Below are 20,588 nucleotides of genomic sequence, written 5' to 3' on the forward strand. Positions count from 1 at the left end.
AATAAGAGTCTCAGGGAAGAAGTATTACCTTTCCTTCCTCTGGACATTGCCGGGTCTGTATGTGATGCCTGGAGATGGTGAGCCACCTTCTGACAACCTGCAGGAAAAAACCACACAGTGGAGGCCAGGGCCCGAGAATCCTGGTGTCTTGGTATCAAGGTAACACATTTCCCTATGGGTTACGCCAGTGGAGTGAGTCTTCTGTTACTGGGAGCATCCTGTAATAGGCAGGGCTTGATAAGGCTTTGATTAAATGGATACCTGATCACAAATGGTAGCTAGTATAACTTAACTATTTTTTAAAATGTATTTAAACTCAGTCTCAATGCAATTCTTTGGTACTAGTTTGGTTAAAAACTATCTCACCCATTTAATGATAGCAACTTTAAACAGTTGCTCCCAACAAGCTTTTAAAAATGCTGATGCCTGGGCCTCCTCCAGACCAGGTCTTTAGTATCTGTCGAAAGCCCTGCAGCACTCTCTCCACTTGCTTGTTGCACGTCAGCCATGTTGGTCCCCTTTCTGCCCCTCAGATACGCCAAACCTGCCAGTCCCAGGGCTCCTGCACTGTTTTCTGCTGCCCTATCTTTTGGAACGCTGCCTCCGCTCCTTTTTCAGGTCTCCTTTAGTCTCTTCCCAGAAAGCCTCTCCTGACCATCTGGTCACAAGTAGATCCCAGTCCTTTCCCACTCAATCTGATTATTTCTGCTGCCATGTGCAGGTATTGTTTATCATGAAATAAAGGAACAGAGCGATCTCATTTGAATAACGAGCTTCAATACAAAATTGAAAGAGCTGAGATTTCAGGGAGGACAGATAATTTCCAGTTGAGACAGTCAAGGAAGGCTTTGTGGAATCTTCTAATTAGGTCTTGACATTGGGTAGGATTTGGTTTGTTGAGGTGGGAACAGTGGTTATTTTAAAAAGAGGGAGCAGCTTGAGGTACAAAGTGGCAAAGAACATATGTGAAAAGTCACCGGCAGACAAGGGAAGCAGGGAGAGCATTCTGAGGGGTTATATGATGAGATACAGGAAGAAATAGAGGGTCTGTGTTGAATAATGTAATAACTACATTAGATGTTATGGAGTAATACCAACTGGGATGGAAACAGAAGTGGCTGCAAGACTGGAAAAAAAAGGAGAAAGTAAAAGGCACTTGGGGTTGGGGGGACAGTAAATTAACTTTTACTAGTTAGTAAACAAGCCTCTGTAAGGACTCAAGTAAAAGCGTGTTACCTGGTCAATCACAACCGCGTGGGGACGCTGCAGGCTTCATGACTAAACCAGTTACTCCCTCCTGCGGCCGAAATTAACACTGCAGACTAAAATGACATCCTTTTATTAAAAGGCACTTGCCCATCTATAAGCAATATACCTCTATGAAAGCCGCATTTATACGTTGGCGAAGATTTTGTTGTACTTTCAGACAAAACATAAAAAGGAACACTACTTTAACTAAAAGCCACGAACCTTTCCTCCTGGTTTATTCAAGGTTCACACAACTGCATCTACATAAGTGAATCGTCATATTCAAGTGTGAAACCAAACTGAGGTTGAAGATTCAACAATCATTCAGTGAAACTGGTCAAGTCTAGCATCTGTTACTTAACACACTGAGGACCCCTTGACAGCAGGAACCTTTCTCCTTCATCACTGTCACTGTAGTTCCTGACATGCTTGCATTTGATGAACGCTCCTGTAAATGTTTACTAAGGATTGTGTCACCGTGGTGATTTTCTTTATTCTTGATTAAAATTACATAGCATTTTTCCTTTATACAAAGTGAAAGGATGTTGGAACTGTCAAAACCGTAACAGATATAAAGTGAAAAAGAAAGATGCAGGACTATAAACCAGTATGCTACCTTTTGTGGTGGGCAATTAGTTGTATATGCATAGAAAACTGAAAGTACATACAGGGAGGCTTGGGAAACTGGGTGGATGGGAGAGACTGGAAGTCTTTTTATACTGTTTTAAACTTTTTAAATGTCTGAACACACATGCAAGTATTACCTACTCAAAGAATTAAAAGGAAAACATAGGGCAATGACAAGTCATCATGAATTAGTTACAAATATAAATTCTAAGGTTATTTTTAAACATGCCCAAGAACCTTATTAAATGGAAATCTTGAATTTATGCTACCTTCTCATTAGTATACAGAATATATACTACGGATGTACTTTGTAGCAGCACTGTAACAGCAAAAATCTGGAAATAAATGTTGGACAGATTAAATAAATCCCAAATCACTGGAATACTAGGAAGAGTGTTAAAAAGAATGCAGTAGACCTGGCTATGCTGGCATGGAAAAATGCCCAAAATTACCTAACAAAAAAAAAGCTGAGAACCTGTTGTGAATGGATGGTCCTGTGCATGAATTTATGTATTTGTGTAAATATGTAAAAAAATATGGTATTATTTATACAGGGGGAAAGTCCAAAAGGATACCAAACTTTAATAAAAGTAATCGCTGGGAAGTGGTAACAGATTAGGAATTCAGGTGGATTACCTGACTATGAAACACACATGTATACATTACAAGCAATGAGGCAAATCAATTCCTAACTCAACCTTTTTCCTGGGAATAAGCTTATATGGAACTAGCACTTTCTACATCATTGGCTTAACATGCTTGTATTGACTTCTGCAAAACTTTTCTAGTGTTTACAGCTCTAATTCTCAGTTCCTTTCACTAAACTTGGAAGCACTTTAGTTCAAGGAGCCATGTTCAGTGAGTTATCAGTTGAGCATCCCCACTCACGCCAATACCTACAGCTTTATTAGACTAATGCCCCAATGCCAAGGCCCTTGCAGCTTTGCCCAACGCAGTGTCCCCATCAGTCCGTAGGGACATCAGGCTCTAACAATGAGATGACCCAGCCCGTTCTCGTGTTATAGCAACTGAGCACTCATTAACACTGACTTAGGAACTTTGCAATGCCCAGCCTGCTGTGGTCATTCCCCCATGCTATGACCACTCAATTTTAGAACTAAAATTACACAAAAACTCCCAGCATAGTCACTGGAAGTGCTTACAGGTTCTGGAGTTCCTGGGGTTCTTGCAACACTGCATCATAACCTTTATATTGACTTACGTAAAGTAAATCATGGAAATTCAGTGAATTACACATTACATGCTCTTACAATAAAAAAAACTACCTAATGAATTTACCTGATTTCTGGATTCAAGTGGCATCTTCCAATTGCAATTCCTTCAATCTAGGACTTAAACCTGTTAACTATTACAAATGATAGTGACAACACATCCTCTACATCATGTCACACAGGGATAAAATACCGGGAGAAGGGAAGGAGGGGAGTGGAGGTGCCCTTTGGAGAAAATCCCCTTTCAAGGCCTTTTAATGGGCCTGACTTCTGGGGTGCCTAGTCCTATTAAACCAGCTCCCTACAACTTCCTCCTTTGGTTCATGACACTGAATTCCTACCAGCATCATCTGGGTAAATGCTCCACCACTGTAAACCACAAATGAAGACCAAGGGCCAATCGTTTCACCCACCAATTGTTATATATAAACCCTTTATACTTATTAAATACAAATTACCTGCCATGTTCTTTAAATAAATCAGGTCAACTTATTTTCTCTGCAACTGTGAATTTAGATAGAGCTTGTGTACTAATGCTGATTCTTCCGTAGTTTCCTTCAACCACTCACACCTTTCTTGCTGATATTCCAGAAACTTTCCAATTTCAGGTATCTTGCACCTCACCCAAACTCTATTTTTAAAGTCAGTTTACAAGTAAATCTCCATTTGTGTACACATGGAAAATTCTAACTGCAATCTCCAATCCGTCTAATTTTCATTCTTAAACCCCCACTCCAGTTCTATATTATGGCCACCTTACACCGACACTTACCTCCTGGTAACCACAGATCATTTGGTAGACTGAAAACCTTGATCCTTCACACCCCATAACTAAAAACTTAACATTAACAAAGGATAAACGATACTCTTTGGGAATGCAACAACTTTATTGAAACAAAAGCACAATTAAATTTGTTGAAAGCTTAAATGAAGGAACTTAAGACACCTCCCCTCAAGCGCAGGACCAGGTGCAGAGTGGACTCTTTCTGGATGTTGTAGTCGGACAGAGTGCGTCCATCTTCCAGCTGTTTCCCGGCAAAGATCAACCTCTGCTGGTCAGGGGGGATGCCCTCTTTGTCTTGGATCTTGGCCTTGACATTCTCGATGGTGTCACTGGGCTCCACCTCCAGGGTGATGGTCTTACCGGTCAAGGTCTTCACGAAGATCTGCATGCCCCCTCTGAGACGGAGGACCAGGTGCAGAGTGGACTCTTTCTGGATGTTGTAGTCGGACAGGGTGCGTCCATCTTCCAGCTGTTTGCCGGCAAAGATCAACCTCTGCTGGTCAGGGGGGATGCCCTCTTTGTCTTGGATCTTGGCCTTGACATTCTCGATGGTGTCACTGGGCTCCACCTCCAGGGTGATGGTCTTACCGGTCAAGGTCTTCACGAAGATCTGCATGCCCCCTCTGAGACGGAGGACCAGGTGCAGAGTGGACTCTTTCTGGATGTTGTAGTCGGACAGGGTGCGTCCATCTTCCAGCTGTTTGCCGGCAAAGATCAACCTCTGCTGGTCAGGGGGGATGCCCTCTTTGTCTTGGATCTTGGCCTTGACATTCTCGATGGTGTCACTGGGCTCCACCTCCAGGGTGATGGTCTTACCGGTCAAGGTCTTCACGAAGATCTGCATGCCCCCTCTGAGACGGAGGACCAGGTGCAGAGTGGACTCTTTCTGGATGTTGTAGTCGGACAGAGTGCGTCCATCTTCCAGCTGTTTGCCGGCAAAGATCAACCTCTGCTGGTCAGGGGGATGCCCTCTTGTCTTGGATCTTGGCCTTGACATTCTCGATGGTGTCACTGGGCTCCACCTCCAGGGTGATGGTCTTACCGGTCAAGGTCTTCACGAAGATCTGCATGCCCCCTCTGAGACGGAGGACCAGGTGCAGAGTGGACTCTTTCTGGATGTTGTAGTCGGACAGGGTGCGTCCATCTTCCAGCTGTTTGCCGGCAAAGATCAACCTCTGCTGGTCAGGGGGGATGCCCTCTTTGTCTTGGATCTTGGCCTTGACATTCTCGATGGTGTCACTGGGCTCCACCTCCAGGGTGATGGTCTTACCGGTCAAGGTCTTCACGAAGATCTGCATGCCCCCTCTGAGACGGAGGACCAGGTGCAGAGTGGACTCTTTCTGGATGTTGTAGTCGGACAGGGTGCGTCCATCTTCCAGCTGTTTGCCGGCAAAGATCAACCTCTGCTGGTCAGGGGGGATGCCCTCTTTGTCTTGGATCTTGGCCTTGACATTCTCGATGGTGTCACTGGGCTCCACCTCCAGGGTGATGGTCTTACCGGTCAAGGTCTTCACGAAGATCTGCATGCCCCCTCTGAGACGGAGGACCAGGTGCAGAGTGGACTCTTTCTGGATGTTGTAGTCGGACAGGGTGCGTCCGTCTTCCAGCTGTTTGCCGGCAAAGATCAACCTCTGCTGGTCAGGGGGGATGCCCTCTTTGTCTTGGATCTTGGCCTTGACATTCTCGATGGTGTCACTGGGCTCCACCTCCAGGGTGATGGTCTTACCGGTCAAGGTCTTCACGAAGATCTGCATGCCCCCTCTGAGACGGAGGACCAGGTGCAGAGTGGACTCTTTCTGGATGTTGTAGTCGGACAGGGTGCGTCCATCTTCCAGCTGTTTGCCGGCAAAGATCAACCTCTGCTGGTCAGGGGGGATGCCCTCTTTGTCTTGGATCTTGGCCTTGACATTCTCGATGGTGTCACTGGGCTCCACCTCCAGGGTGATGGTCTTACCGGTCAAGGTCTTCACGAAGATCTGCATGCCCCCTCTGAGACGGAGGACCAGGTGCAGAGTGGACTCTTTCTGGATGTTGTAGTCAGACAGAGTGCGTCCATCTTCCAGCTGTTTGCCGGCAAAGATCAACCTCTGCTGGTCAGGGGGGATGCCCTCTTTGTCTTGGATCTTGGCCTTGACATTCTCGATGGTGTCACTGGGCTCCACCTCCAGAGTGATGGTCTTACCGGTCAAGGTCTTCACGAAGATCTGCATGCCCCCTCTGAGACGGAGGACCAGGTGCAGAGTGGACTCTTTCTGGATGTTGTAGTCAGACAGGGTGCGTCCATCTTCCAGCTGTTTGCCGGCAAAGATCAACCTCTGCTGGTCAGGGGGGATGCCCTCTTTGTCTTGGATCTTGGCCTTGACATTCTCGATGGTGTCACTGGGCTCCACCTCCAGGGTGATGGTCTTACCGGTCAAGGTCTTCACAAAGATCTGCATTGTCTGGTAAAACATAAAGATAAAAAAAAAACCCCGACTTTAGCAGGCAATTCATGTGTTAACACATTCCTAGTAATTCTAGAAGTGAAATGTTTTTTCAATATTGCCCAAATAACTACGATAAAAAACCTGCCTAAGAAGCCTCAGGAAATAAAACGGTATGGACTTGATTTAACAAGCTCAAACCCCAAGCTTCACGCACTTACTAGAGCACAGCACAGAAACCGGCGACCTCCCTTATCTACCCCCTGACGGGATGGCTGTCCTGTCAATTCTGGGTCTCCCCCAGGCCCAAATCCCTTGTTCCGCGAGTGAGCAAAGCCTACCGCACACACCGGCAGGGGGCCCCACCCTAGATGGTGAGCCCACAGTGACGTCACCTCACCACCGTAGTGAGCGCCCCCAACAGGGCGGGTGCAGGATCGCTCAGAGCAGCATCGAAGCATCGGCCCAGTTCACGCTCCTTCACGGCGCGAAAAAACCGACATCGCGCGCGGTCAAGCCGTGAAACCGGCTTCACGTTCAATTCCCTCAACACCAAAAGCTGCCTCTCCGGTCACTAAAGGTCTCAGAGACCCTATGTTTACTCTCCACCCACGATCGTCCTAATCTCGCCAGCCCCACAGCCCACTTCAGTCAGCCTTCCCCCAATTAAGGATCAGAACCGGCCGCCATTTTGCCGCGTTTCTCCCCGTCAGGACCGCCCTCCTCCCGGGCCGCGGGAGACTCAGGGCCTCGGCTGCCCGCCACCCCCGCCGGGCTACTCTGCCTCCCACCCTTCCAGCCGCGGGACGACAGGACCCCAGGGCCAGCGTAGCAAACCCTCCTCACCAAACGGCGGTGACAGCAACGCACGAACAGTAACGACTGAACTCCCGGTCTCGACGGAACTGCCTACGCCACGCCCGGCGCTGCCTTATATAGCAACCTGTCACCCCGCCCGGTAGATCCCTCCGCAGAAACGCCCAGAAGGGACTACTTTTCTCAGTACTTGTGCTGTCCGGTAACAAAACTAGCTCGCCGATGTCATCTAATCCCCTCCTAAAATGTTATTCTGTTAAGGTTAGGCCCTTGGGCTGAATCTGGTGGGGAGGAGGACGCTCTCCTGAGGGGCAGGGCGGAGGGATGAACGCGTTCGCTGCGCGCTGCGTCCGCGGACGTAGCCGACGCTCGAGTCGGCGGCAGGGGAAGCGCCTGCGGGAGGCGCGAAAACCCGGCGTGGAGCCTGTGGGCGCCCGGATTGGGCAGGGAGCCCGCGTCCCTGCATCCCAGCCTCTACGACCCCTCCGCTCAGCCCCGGCGGCCCCTAGGGGTCTAGGGACCAGCCCTGGGCGCACTGGTGTAGGCCCAACGGCCCATGCTGAGTCGGGGTCCCGCTCCCCTCGCGCGCCCCCGTCCCTCCCTTCCCCCACTGTGAAACTGAGGGGTCTTTCTTTGGGTCACATTTAAAATAGTGGTCGTGTTCTGTTTCCCTAACCCCCCCCCACAGCCCCCAGGCCGGTCGCGAGTGCTGTCCAGGCCTCAGCCCCCCGATTGGTGGCGGCCGCGCCCCTCCCCCGCCGGCGGGCACCGGAACAAGGTGAATGACTCGGCAGATCTCAGCCTGGGGCCCGGACGCCGGCCGAGGCCTACACGCTGCCCCGGACGAGCTGGGCCCCGGTCCTCAGCACGAGCAGGCATTTCTCAAAGCAAATGAGCGAACAATAAGTTTCCATCCGTGAAAAGACTCTGGTGTGTCCACGTTGAGTTTTGAACAGAAAGGTGGGCATTCAGCCCACCTTTGTAAAACTGTTGGAGCTGAAAGAACCAGAACTTTCTAGATTGTTCTTTACCCTTCCTGTTTGACCTGCGCAGCCTGGGGTTTGAGTCGCTTGTACTTGATTACAAACAAGGAGGGAGGCATCGAAATTTCAGCTCTGTTGAGACTTAGTTGAGCTCAGAAATGAAACCTATTTAAGCCTGAGATTTTCAAAAGGACACCACTTGACTCTCAACCTTGTATATTTGGGGGGGGGGGGGCCTTAATATCCCAAATATGAAACAATTCTACAGGAAAATTCCCTTTGGGTAAAAGAGGAGAAAGAGGATCACCAGATTTTTTTTCATTTGTACAATCTATTTAGTGATCTCTGTCATTTCTTGAGCATATTTCTAAGTTTGAAAGGTATGAACATGGTGAAAATTTAAAACTGGCTTTTAAGTTTACAGTGAAAAGTCTCCCTCATGCCCTGAGTTTCTTAGCCTCTGTTTCTTCTGGACTCTTCTAGAAATATTCCCTATTTCTAAAAATAGGGAGGGCAAAGCATATTTTAATGTTTACCCTTTAAGGCCTTCAAAATAAATTTTTTTTGAAGAGGCAACAAAAAAAATGAATAAAAGGTTTTTGCCATTAAGAAAAGACTACATTCCTGGTTTAAATTGTGAACATAATATTATTTAAATATACTTAAAATGTGAATCAAACCAAAACTATATGTTCTTTAATAACCAATGTATGTATGTATGTATTTATGAAAAAGGTATGAGCAGTGTTCAAAACAGACTTTGACCTCTAATTTTTAACATTTTTCAATGAGAATGAATTCATTACTAGGAAATTAAAAAGAATAAAATGTCATTGTTCAGGTTAGGAGACCCCAGTGACTTGCGATACAGATTTCTGTAAAGGTTATTTCTAAATCATTGGAAAGAGGTTGTAAAAGAACAAAAGATTGAGTCACTTTATAAGGTTATTTCTCCCTGAATTTCAGAAAGAAGTTTTTAAAGGAACAGAAAGCTTGTCCAAGGTGACCAGGCCTAGCTTCAGACCACACCCTGTTTGCTTTTGGCTGTTGTTTTGCTGCAAACCTTGTGATTCACGTTTAAAGGCTGAGTCATGAGCTTTGTCACACAGCTTTTTGCAAGAGTCCAAAGGTACAGAGAAAAGCAGCCCTGATTTCAGAGGCAAGGGAGGGAGAAGAGACGGGGAAGAATGAGCCCAGGGTTATCACCAAGGAGAAAACATTCTTGTGAACTGGAGAAAACATTGATGTCTCTAGCAGAAAACATTTCCTGTAGTACCCCTGCGTTCCCTAACTTAAGTCCAACAGTGCATCCTGTTGCAATATATAGAAGGAAACATTTGCCCAAGGGCACTGAGGTGAGAGGAGAAAATGACTTCCCCCAAGAAAGATGGCTGGTATTTCTCTAGAATAGTGGTTCCCAACCAGGAGTGATTTGGTCCCTCAGAGGACATCTTGCAATGTCTGGAAATATTTTGGTTGTCACAACTGTGGCGGTGGTAGTGCTACTAGCACCTAGTGGTAGAGGCCAGGGACACCCCACATCGGACAGTCCCCCACAATACAGAATTACCTGGCCCCCCAATGTCAGTCATGCTGGGGTTGAGAAACCCTGGTCTACAGAGGATTTGATGTGTCATCGTTGCAACTGCTTTTCTATTGACTGAGAAGGGCTCTCAAAGTCTAAGTGTCCCACTGGGTCTCAAGAATTGGGTATCAGGTCATGCTCCTAACCCTAAAATCCCCTGACCTAGATAGAATGGAATATGCTAGAATGTGCGAGAAGCAGGATGAGTCATGGGATCCATTTCCAGTTCCTTCCCCAGATCTGTCTGAAGAAATTGCTTCAGAGCTGGCACCAATGGAAGTGACAAGCCCAGCAACATGGCCAGATTGGCAGGCAGAGGTGAGCACGTGATGGGCTGAGCTCACAAAAGGCCTGGGTGTTGGGCTGCTGGAGTCGGGGGTGGGGTGGGGGCGGGGCAGGGATTGGACTGGTGCCTGTTTGCTTTTCTTCCTTACCCCAAAGGATTCAGTTCCCCTGAAGGTCACAAACTTGTATGGGACTTAACTCAGCATCAGGAGAATGTCCGAGAACACAACTGGCAAACATTTTCCCCCAAAGGAAGGGGTGAAATCGGAGAGCTGGGAGAGATGGGAAAGGCTTGCCTGGCTTTGCCACTGGTTATATAACCATAAAAGGTAGTCAAGAGTATTTGTAGCTCAGGGGAAAAAGAAAACAAACAGAACAACCCAAGGGACTCTGTTCTTTTTCCTGTTTACGTTTATTCATTTGCATCGTAACACAAATTGCTCCATCTTAAAAATAACCAATTTCCTCCTCTAACTTATTGGGGCTTTTTTTTTTCTTTTTTAATTGTGGCAAAATACGCGTAACATAAAATTTACCATCTTAACCATTGTTATGTGTACAGTTCAGAAGTGTTGAGTGTATTGTAGGGGAGGAAAAACAATTTTCCTTTTACCCGTCTGAGTTTTTAGCTGAGGCACCTGTAATGAAAGACAGAGTAATCAGAAGGAAAAACCCCAGTTTATTCACACGTCTTACATCATGTATTCATGGGAGGTACCAGGAGACATGAGTAACTCAAGAGGTGGCTTTAGAGTTTAGGCTTTAATACCATAAGGAAGGGGCAGGGGAGTTAAGGCCTCTTAGGAGAGAGTAAACGATTTTTAGGAAAGACAAATGGGAAAATAGAAGAATAGATGGGATATATGATAGTTTGTGACAAAGTTTGATGTCCATTCCTTGTCTCCTTCCTGTGACAAGAGTCAGTCTTCCCTGGTCAGTGAATCTCCCAGGGAGGGGATGTATGAATGACCATTGAGTTCCTTTTGGCGGATCTCTCTTTAGGCAGGTAAGGGGATTCAGTGAAAGACTCTCCCTGCATTTGCTGTTTTTCAAATGCCTTCAGCTCCAAATAATATCAAAGTGACATATTTTGGGGTGGCATATTCTGTTACCCTTTGACGTTCATATTGTGCAACCATCACCATCATCCATCTCCAGAACTCTTCATCTTGCAAAACTGAAACTCTGTACCTATTGAATCACTGTCCACTTCCCAGCCTGTGGCAACCACCACCCTCTGTCTCTGCATTTGACTACTCCAGGTACCTCCTATAATGGGCTTTGTTTTTTCAAAGGTATAATAAATCTCACGGCAACTTTTATAGGAAGCTCCATTTCCCAACACGAGCCTCGTGTTATTTTTTCCTTATTAATATAGGAAACGGGCATGAAGACTATTTTTGCAGAAGAAGGAACTTGGAGGTTGGATTCCAAGCCTGCTGCCTATGTGCCACCAGACACAGAATGCAACATACACACAGAACAGACCATCCGGACGGAGCCTGTTGAGCAGATTCCATTATGGCCATTCCTGTAATTAAACCTACTACAAACTAGCCACAGGCTGTACCTTACAAAAGTTAAAGATAAGCCCGCCCCTCCTCTTCTTTTACCTTGCAGAAGTCCCCCATACCAAGGTTTCCATGGAAACAAGAAACACACATAAACCATAGCCTGGCAGATGGAGGGGCTCGCTCTTCCACTAGCGATTAGAGGCCGCCACTCCTTCTGTGGGGTGGACTTTTTTCTTCTACTTACTCTCTGCTAAATAAACTTACTTGTACTGTAAACTCCAATGTCAGCTCACATTTGAATTCTTTCCTATGTGAAACCAAAGACACTCTTTTCCTATAACAGTATGGTATTCTCTCCCCGTCATTGTGCTATTGGAAATATTTAATTATAAGATACAAAGTAAAACAGAAGCATATAATTAGTTTTGTGGTAGGCCTGATAATTTTAGAAGTAACTTCAACTTTTTTTTTTTCTTCCTTAAAACCTTGTTGACCTTTAGGGAAAAGTAACCTTCACAGAAGCTCATTACAAACAGGAGCTGCCACCAATACTCCAAGTGGTGAATCTCACGAATTTCAGTTTCTTCTCAAAAATGAAGGCTTTGCAAAGAGTCAGTTCCCTTCAGACCTAAGATGAGATGTTTTTATGATTTAAAACATGAGGTCAAGTCGAATAAGGCAGGAGTTGATGGATGATGAATTTCATTATTACTGCAGACAAAGAACTGAACCCACAGGATGCAAGAGGAACCCTGCTTTCAATAAAATATACTAGCTTTTATTTTTAATGATAAAATCGTGTATAAATACAAACAGTATGTACACCACAGCCTGCCACTCATTCATTCATTCATTCATTCATTCAGGACCGGTTGCTGATGAAGCAGGGAGCGAAACCCGTTTCCCTAGTTTCCTCATGGGTGGCTTCCTCTGAAAATGGTGGCTCCTGATAGCATAAAGGGCATGGCCAGCACAGACACTCAGACCTGGCACCCTCTGATGGCCAGGAATAGGCCAGTGGAATAAGTCACCAGCCCTCTTGGCCTTTCACTGCAGTCACAATGCCAGGAAACGCACAGTAACTCCCAAAACAATCCTTCTGCTCACTTTGGCTGTGGTTTCAATGCTCATATCAGGTTTTGTCTTTACATCCTTCGCCTAACTTCTCTTCTAGCAAAAGGACACTTGGAGTGTTACGGGTTTCAGTAAGGACAGACCACTCCTATCGTGAAAACCCCACCTCCAAGTAGTGACGGAGGAGATACACTTGTTATAATTGCATCTGTGGTGCTCTACTGACGAACTCGAGCAAAAATAAGAATCAGAAAAGGAGAGTGTAGTGGAGAAGTGAGGGATCAAACCCGGGGCCTCACACATGCAAAGCATGAACTCTACCACTGAGCTACATCCCCTGCCCCCATGCCCCTATTTCCTGAAATTCTCTGCTACACTAATCTGAAAAATGTTTTCCCCCTATATTTCATATATTTCAATAAGCGTTAGGGTTTAAAACAAGCAGACCAAAATAAATCATTTTATTTCTCCCAAATATAAAACCTTATAGCTGAAATTCTGACACTGGAACCAAGGAACAAACGGAAACAGACCTATTCTTTTTTTTGGTGGAGGAGCTGAGCATAAATCTTTTTTTTAAAAAATGATTGGGATAACATTGGTTAATAACATTCTATAAATTTCAAGTGTACAACTTTATAATACCACATCTGTATACTCTATTGTGTGCTCACCACCCTAAGTCTAGTCTTCTTCCCTGACCATATTATTTGACCCCCTTTACCCTCTTCGTCCTCCCCAGACCCCCCCCACCCCTCTGGTAACCACCATTCTTTTGGAAACAGACCAATTCTTGAATGTTGCTTCTCACAGACAGAAAAGAAAGGAAGGAAAATGTGAGAATTTCTTTCCAATAAAAAAGGGCACTGCACCAGTCGCACTTCCACTCAGAAATCACTGGCTTCCTGTCTTTCAAAACCATTCCAACCTTCGGTGACTTTGAGGTTTGCACATCTGCTTGAAGACTTTTTTTTCCCTTCCCAGAAAAACTCTTTTGAATATAAAAATAAGCAAACTAAAGAGAAAACAGATCCAGCTCCCAGAATCAGAGGAAGGAAATCTGCAACAGCCCACTGAAAAGAGCCCTTCTTTAACTGTCAATGAGCCTTTCTTCCAGAGTGCTTAGGAAGCACACCAGGTGAGAGAAGTCACAATGTGTAGTGTCTTTTGGGTCATCAAGGGGCCACTGGGTGATGAAGGAACAGATGAGGGGCAAGAAGAGGGCAGAAAACTGAGGCTGCACCCTCTCCCACCAGCGCTTGAGATTTCTGGGCAAGAAAACAGTCATTTACTACAATGGGGAGAACACATCTAACAGTGTCCTGCCACTTTGGTCCCCAGTCAGCTCCCTTATATGACAGGCTACTGATGCCTGAAACTTCACAGCTGGAGGCCTAAGTGAGCTGGGGCACAGGACAGTGGAGCCGCAGCTGTGATTTCATGACCGCACCTCTCAGGGCCTCCTGGGTAAAGTAGAGATTAGACTAGTCCCTACTTCACAGGGTGGCTGTGACTATTGAACAGTGACACCTAGAAGGTTTAGAACAATGTGTGGTATAAGGTCCGAGCTCTGAAATGTGATTGAAGGGCTTCTGGTGAAGGACTTCTTCTCACATTCACACCAGGCCGGAACTGACACTTTGCTGATGCTGTTTTGGTGAAACAGAGGGACAAGCAAGAGGGCATGGGGTGAGGGGCGGGGCGCAATGCAGCTCCTGTGTAAGCCATCCACTGTCCTTACTGCTCTAGATCAAGGGGCAGCCAAGAGAGAGACCTTGGCGGGAACAGAAGGATGGGGCTATATAGATGGCCATATTTTGGACATGGTTTGGGAGGAGCTAAGGGACTGTATTCAGATTAGTAGATGCTCCTGCTTGTTCTCTTTCCAGATTGCTCTGCTCAAACCAACTCCATTATGTCTCTCCTCTCTGCACAAAACTCTTAGAATCCAATTCATACTCCTCACTCTGGTCTTTAAGGCCCTGTGTGATCTGGCCTGCTGATCTTGCTAATGCCATCCCTCAGCCCTCTCCTTCTCCCTCGGGGCATGCCAGGTTCCTCGTAGCTCAGGGCCTTTGCATTTGCCATCCTTCTGCCTAGAAGCTGTTCCCCAGATTTTCTCCTGATTGGCTCCTCGCTGTCCCGGTCCTCAGGCAGGCCTTCCTGTCCACCTCTCTGAAGGGGCCTAGGACTCCCACACGTGCCTGATCACACGCCTCTGCCTTGTTTTGTTCTACTTCACAGTGTCATCCATCACTCTGAGACCTGCTTTATACAAGTCTGTGTCCCTCCCGGGGTGGGAAGGTCAGGAGGGTAGGGTCTTGTCTGTCTTCTTTCCTGCTGCATCCCGGTGCCTAGAACAGTGCAGGGCACATAAGTACTCAGTAAATATTTGTGGAATAAATGCAAACAAATAAATGACTGAAAGAACAGGAGCCTGGGACAGATGATGGCTATATTCAGGAAGTCTGCAGCTGAGTTACGCCCAGAAAACCTTGCAGTTTAGAGTGACCCCACCTCCTCTCTCAAATCCACAAACATTTTCTGAGGGCCCACCTCTGGGCCAGAGCAGGACATACAAAGATGGAATATTTGCAGCAGCGTGAGCAATTCCTGGCCTTGGAAGTTGACATTCTGGGGAACGATCATATCAACCAAACACTGTACACTGGCGCTGTGGGCAAGCAGGAAATGGAAAATAGCGCATCAGTGTGAGAATGTTTTGTTCCTCCTAAGGAGCTAGCGCATTACTGGGACTAAGTGGTTGACAGACAACCGCGGGACCGAATGTCATTAGACTGTCAAGTTTATGCTTCCAGAGAAGAGTAAGGCATTTCTATGGCAGTTGAAGAATTTGATTTATTTAAAGAGAAGTGAAAAAATACACAGGGACGATAAAAAGTGCCATGGCCTCCCCGTCGGGGAATCGAACCCCGGTCTCCCGCGTGACAGGCGGGGATACTCACCACTATACTAACGAGGACGAGCCGTGGGAGCGGCGCTCCAGACGGACCTGTATAGAGACGTCACTCTTCGGCTACGCGCCTCTGCTCCCAGCCGGGCCTCCACGGGCACAGCGCCCAGTCGGTGGCTCCGCTGCGGTCGCGGGGAGACCTGCTTGAACCGACGGAACCGATGAGCTCCAGGAACACGTACAAAACGGCGAAAACTGTGAATTCCTATCCTTTTCACCGCGGAGCAGAGGGGATGTAGCTCAGTGGTAGAGCGCATGCTTTGCATGTATGAGGCCCCGGGTTCGATCCCCGGCATCTCCACCTCCGGGCTTCGCGCTGTTCTTTTCGAGCCCCACCTTTAAGGTGCGTTCAGTTATTAACCTGGATTGAAATGTTACGGACTTCACCCCTTCTCACAAAGCTAAACAACGGCAAGTCCCACTGGATTGGCTCCATTTTAAATTTTAAAGAGCTCATTTCCTGTTCGGTGCTAGATTTAGCAGTGAGGGTTCAGAGAACAGAAATAAAGCAAAAATTAACGAACACACATCAACAGACATGTAACAGATTAATAACGTTTACGAAACAAAAGAAATGGAGTCAAGAAAACACTTGCCCTTGACGGATTTCCCCAGATGGAGAAGTCTCCATCCCCCCGGCTTCCCGTGGATGCTGCTCGGAGCTGTTTCAAACAAAGAAAGTAAAGTCCTTTCTGTTAATTGGAAAAAATAAGCTTCATCTGTTGACTTACTTCCTGTCCCGTCTTTTCCCTTGGGCGGAAAAAAACACAAAAAGGAGAGCTGCCGAAACCCGGGATCGAACCAGGGACCTTTAGATCTTCAGTCTAACGCTCTCCCAACTGAGCTATTTCGGCGGCTGTGGGAGACGCGCCGCTCCGCCGTCCTCCTTGTCGTGCTAACGGCCCTGCGCCCCGCACCCGGCGCCCGACGCCGGAAGGCCCGGCTCGGCCGCAACGTGCCCGCCACCTGCGTGCAACGCCCCTTCTCTGCTTTCAAGGGCACCGCCTCTGAGCAGCTTTCCCTAATCAGGCCTCCCAACACGACCCCAGCCCCTTATTTTTTATTGTTAGCTTTGGTATTGATTGTTTTCCTTGTCCATTCTCTGTGTCTCCAGCTAGAAAGACAGACTCAGGAAGAGCACGGAAGTCATCTGCCTCGTTCAGAGCCTAGGACAGTGCCTGGCACAAAACAAGTGCTTAATAAATATTTGTTGAACTAATGAACGGAGGAGTGAACGGACGAGTCCTACTTGGCTCAGAGTCCCACTTTCTCAAAGTCCCGTCTCTGCGCAAAGGAACAAGGTCGCCCTTGAGGGCTGCCCTCCAACAGCCCAAACATGGCAGGGATGCTGACCACACCTAGGCATGTGGGAGGACGCACCGGCAAATGTGGCTTTCCTTGGGGCAGTGAGTGACTCAGATCTGGCCTCCAAGCATGGCCACCACACCTGTGGCAACTGCTCAGCTTCAAGGCATGAAGAAATCAACAGGTAGGCATCCAGGTGCAGCTCTCCCTGCCTCCCTTCCCTTTGGGAATTGGGTGGGTGGGGAGTGCTGTCTGGGAGAGGATGAACCAGTGGGGACATCCTCCGTGCTGTGAAGTCGTTTAATACGTGTTTGCCAAGCACCTGGTGATCCTCTGGCCTGTCCACAAATACAGTAACAAGATAGTTCAGTATAGTAGTAGTTACACTAAGGGGCAAGATAAAGCGAAGTGATGGGGTGGAATACGGCGGTGGGCTTAGTAAGAGAAGCGGGAGCTGAGAAGACCTGCAGAATGAAGAGTCAGCATGTTAAGGCCTGAGGAAGAGGCTCTCAGATAGAAGGACAGCTGATGCAAAGGCCCTGGGGCTGAGAACAAGGTTGGCTAGAAAGAGTCAGCGTGGAAGCAGTGAAGGGTGGGGAGGGGAGAGGGTGGGTGGCAGATCACAGAGGGAAGAGGCCAGATCTTGCAGCCTTGAAGGTGAAAGGTTTAGATTTTCTTCTGAGTGGAAATGGAAGGCCTTTGGAGCTGATGGTGCCTCGAGCATTCATATACCTTCTTAATAGGGGAAAGGGAGGATGTACGCCACTTAACGAAGAGTTAATATCATAGATACAGAGAACATTTTGATGGTTGCCAGATGGGAGGGAGGTTGGGGGGATGGGCGAAAAAGGGGAAGGGATTAAGTACAAATTTCCAGTTATAAAGTACAGCACAGGGAATATGGTCAATAGTATTGTAATAACTACGTATGGTGCCAGGTGGGTATTAGACTTACCAGGGGGATCACTTTCTAAGTTATATAAATGTCTAACAACTATTCTGTATATCTGAAACTAATATAGTATTATATGTCAGCTGTAATTGAAAAAAACGTAGAAAAAAAAGGAAGAGTTAATAATTTTCAGGAAAGACGAATGGGCCTTAAAAGAGGAGGTGGGAGGTGTGATCATTTGTGACAGTTTGTATGGGTGAGTTGCCCACTCCTCGTCGTCTGTCCTGGGACAAGAGTCCGTCTTCCCTGGTTGTTGAAACTCCCAGGGAGGGGATGTGTGACCACTGAACGCCTTTGGGAGGATCTCTCTTTAGGCAGACAAGGGGATTCAGTGAAAGACTCTCCCTGTATTTGCTGTTTTTCAAGTGTCTTCAGCTCCAAATAATCTAGATACCAAAGCAGGAGCCCGTGAGGACCAGAGGGGACTCGTCCTGCTGCTCTTCATTAACCCATAGGCGTTCTTTTGCAGCTAATGAGAAGTGTAACATTCTGATAAAAATCGAGTAAGAACGAAAGAAAGGGAAGAAGGGAGGGAGGAAGAAAAATAAAATTCAAGCAGTCCAGAAAGGTACAGAATGGAACGTCGAGGAGTCACTCCCACGTTATATCAGTGCTCCCCAGAGCTGACCAATGTCTGGAGTAAATTATGATTTACGTGACTTTGGGCAAATTACGCAGCCATTCTTTACCCCTGCATTTCGTCATCTAATGTGATCAAATGGCACCTGCCAGAAGGGTTGTTGTGAGGATTAAATGAGGGAACTCCTGTCAAGCATTGCCCAATACATATTATCAGCTATGTAATTGTTAGTTACTGATCAGGAGTGTAAGTACCAAAAGACTCGACATGTATGCGTTAGGCCCGCCGCTCAGCGCACACCCGGCTTTCTGCACTCAGTACTTTCTTGAGAGATGGAGAACTTTTGCAAGTGCCCTGAATCACACAGTTGCAGACACAACTGTGACACCTTCATCCCCAGAGCACTTGGAAGGGAACACCAGAGAGGTCTCCTTTTGTAGTTAAAATATTTTGTTAGCCTCCCCGTCGGGGAATCGAACCCCGGTCTCCCGCGTGACAGGCGGGGATACTCACCACTATACTAACGAGGAGAAGGCACAGCTCGCTTTCTCTGGGGGAGTCCATATAAACAAGACGTTCTTTGCTTTTGGAACCCATGTACCGTAGATTCTCGGTTTCCATAGGCGCATTGCTGGGTGCTCCTGGCCGGTGGGCTTCTCTGCTGCGTCGAAGAACGTGCTTGAATCGGTGGTGGCGCTGAGCACCCAGCAAGGAACAGACACAAGTGTAGGAAAAGCGGGACTTCCTAAAATGTCAGCCCCAGAGAAGGCAGGGGATGTAGCTCAGTGGTAGAGCGCATGCTTTGCATGTATGAGGCCCCGGGTTCAATCCCCGGCATCTCCACTGTTTTTCCACTTTCTATCGTAAATCAGACGGAGGAAGGCTAAGCAGGAAAGACACACCCCCATCCGCCGGCCTGGGAAGGGAGCCCCTCTGGGGAGAGCGGCGCTGATCACCGTCCCGGGGCTCAGTCACAGCTGCCCGGACCCCTCCCCTTGGGCGCTGGAGTCAGTAGTTGGGCAGGGAGCCTAGGAACCTGCATTTTTAAACGGAACACTCCTAGTTATTCGTGTTATCAAGTAGTTTGAAAAACACTGGATTTCTAAGGGTTTTGCAGCGGGCCCTGCATGCGGTGGACTCCTGGTGCCTAATGCCCGGTGACGTGTATGCACTGAGCCCCCGCTGTGTGCCAGGTCGACTGGCCAAATAGTTCTCCAGGTAACCGACCAAAGGAAAAAGTTTATCCGGGGGGCACAGAACCACCAAGGAGCGAACACACTCACCCAGCCGGCTGCCCACCGCCCGCCCACGTGGGAAAAAGGCGCAAGAACCCAACATGGCTTCCCCTTCATTTGCGTCCCCTCCCCAGAAATTACCACTAAATTCAACAGGAAGTGAAGACTAGAGAGTTACCCAGGGGCCCAGCGCCACCCCCATAGTCCTCCCAGCTCTATGGCTAAGTATTTTAAGACCCCAGTTCACTTTTATCAGTCAAGTACTCTGGTGTCCCTGGATACGACAGACAAGGTCTCTGGACTCTCCCGGATTTGACAGCCCAGTTCAGGAGGCGAGCGATGAGCACGTGGTGATACGTTTCATGAAGACAATAAAGGTGACGAACGGGGACAGCGTGGCGGCTGCTGGAGGTGGTCAGGGGGCCCTGTGTGCAGAAACAGGAAATGGCAGGTGCAAAGGCCCTGAGCTTGGGCGTTGGGATGCGCCGTGTTTAAGGGACAGAAAGAAAGCCCAACACATGGAGTTCCCAGAATGAGGGCAGGAGGTTCGAATCTTCCAAGACCCTGGGACGCCTGATGCAGGGGGATCACGAGCAGATTAAGGCTTACAAGGCTCCCTCTAGCGACCGGTGGGGAATACACCGAACCAACCAGGACGCCGCAGCGCAGCCTACGCCCTGGTGGAGGTGGAGAGCACGAGGGGGCGCCGGACAAATTCTGGACGTAGTAACAGAACTTGCGGACGCCTTGATGTGTGTGTGGGAAAGCAGGGGCAGAGAGAGACCTATCTGGGGTTAGTGACCAGGAAGTGGGGAAAATGAAGAGTTTTGGAATATTAAACACGTATCTTGGGAGTTTTGTCTTATGTATTTACATTATGGAACTTGTTCGTTTATGTTGCATTTATATTCTGCTATGAGTACAAATTGATTTCAGAAAACGACCTAAGTGAGAGGAAATCAACACCCTGC

At 47.6% G+C, this 20,588-nt stretch overlaps 1 protein-coding gene, 1 long non-coding RNA gene and 5 other non-coding genes across 8 annotated transcripts; 3 read left to right on the forward strand and 4 right to left on the reverse strand.

The window, feature by feature from the left end:
• Window positions 1–3,975: 3,975 nt before the first annotated feature.
• On the reverse strand, window positions 3,976–7,315 carry UBC (ubiquitin C). The gene is given in 3 exon segments (XM_019748817.2): window positions 3,976–4,862; window positions 4,864–6,332; window positions 7,161–7,315. Coding segments are annotated over 2 exon segments (2,298 nt in total). The 5' UTR covers window positions 6,330–6,332; window positions 7,161–7,315; the 3' UTR covers window positions 3,976–4,030.
• Window positions 7,316–7,589: 274 nt separating this feature from the next.
• Window positions 7,590–11,767, forward strand: LOC141569248 (uncharacterized). Of its 2 annotated transcripts, none has more exons than XR_012492751.1 (3): window positions 7,590–8,090; window positions 9,925–10,016; window positions 11,362–11,767. It is a non-coding gene; the product is annotated as an uncharacterized LOC141569248 (long non-coding RNA). The 2 variants fall into 2 exon arrangements; XR_012492750.1 differs by lacking the exon at window positions 7,590–8,090 and adding an exon at window positions 9,267–9,468.
• Window positions 11,768–15,482: 3,715 nt separating this feature from the next.
• TRNAD-GUC (transfer RNA aspartic acid (anticodon GUC)) lies at window positions 15,483–15,554 on the reverse strand. The gene has a single exon. It is a non-coding gene; the product is annotated as a tRNA-Asp (tRNA).
• Window positions 15,555–15,774: 220 nt separating this feature from the next.
• Window positions 15,775–15,846, forward strand: TRNAA-UGC (transfer RNA alanine (anticodon UGC)). Its single transcript has one exon. It is a non-coding gene; the product is annotated as a tRNA-Ala (tRNA).
• A 480-nt stretch (window positions 15,847–16,326) lies between these two features.
• On the reverse strand, window positions 16,327–16,399 carry TRNAF-GAA (transfer RNA phenylalanine (anticodon GAA)). Its single transcript has one exon. It is a non-coding gene; the product is annotated as a tRNA-Phe (tRNA).
• Window positions 16,400–18,840: 2,441 nt separating this feature from the next.
• TRNAD-GUC (transfer RNA aspartic acid (anticodon GUC)) lies at window positions 18,841–18,912 on the reverse strand. The gene has a single exon. It is a non-coding gene; the product is annotated as a tRNA-Asp (tRNA).
• A 241-nt stretch (window positions 18,913–19,153) lies between these two features.
• Window positions 19,154–19,225, forward strand: TRNAA-UGC (transfer RNA alanine (anticodon UGC)). Its single transcript has one exon. It is a non-coding gene; the product is annotated as a tRNA-Ala (tRNA).
• Window positions 19,226–20,588: the final 1,363 nt, after the last annotated feature.

Source organism: Rhinolophus sinicus, linkage group LG16 (genome assembly GCF_036562045.2).
Source record: "Rhinolophus sinicus isolate RSC01 linkage group LG16, ASM3656204v1, whole genome shotgun sequence".
Classification (NCBI taxonomy): domain Eukaryota; kingdom Metazoa; phylum Chordata; class Mammalia; order Chiroptera; family Rhinolophidae; genus Rhinolophus; species Rhinolophus sinicus.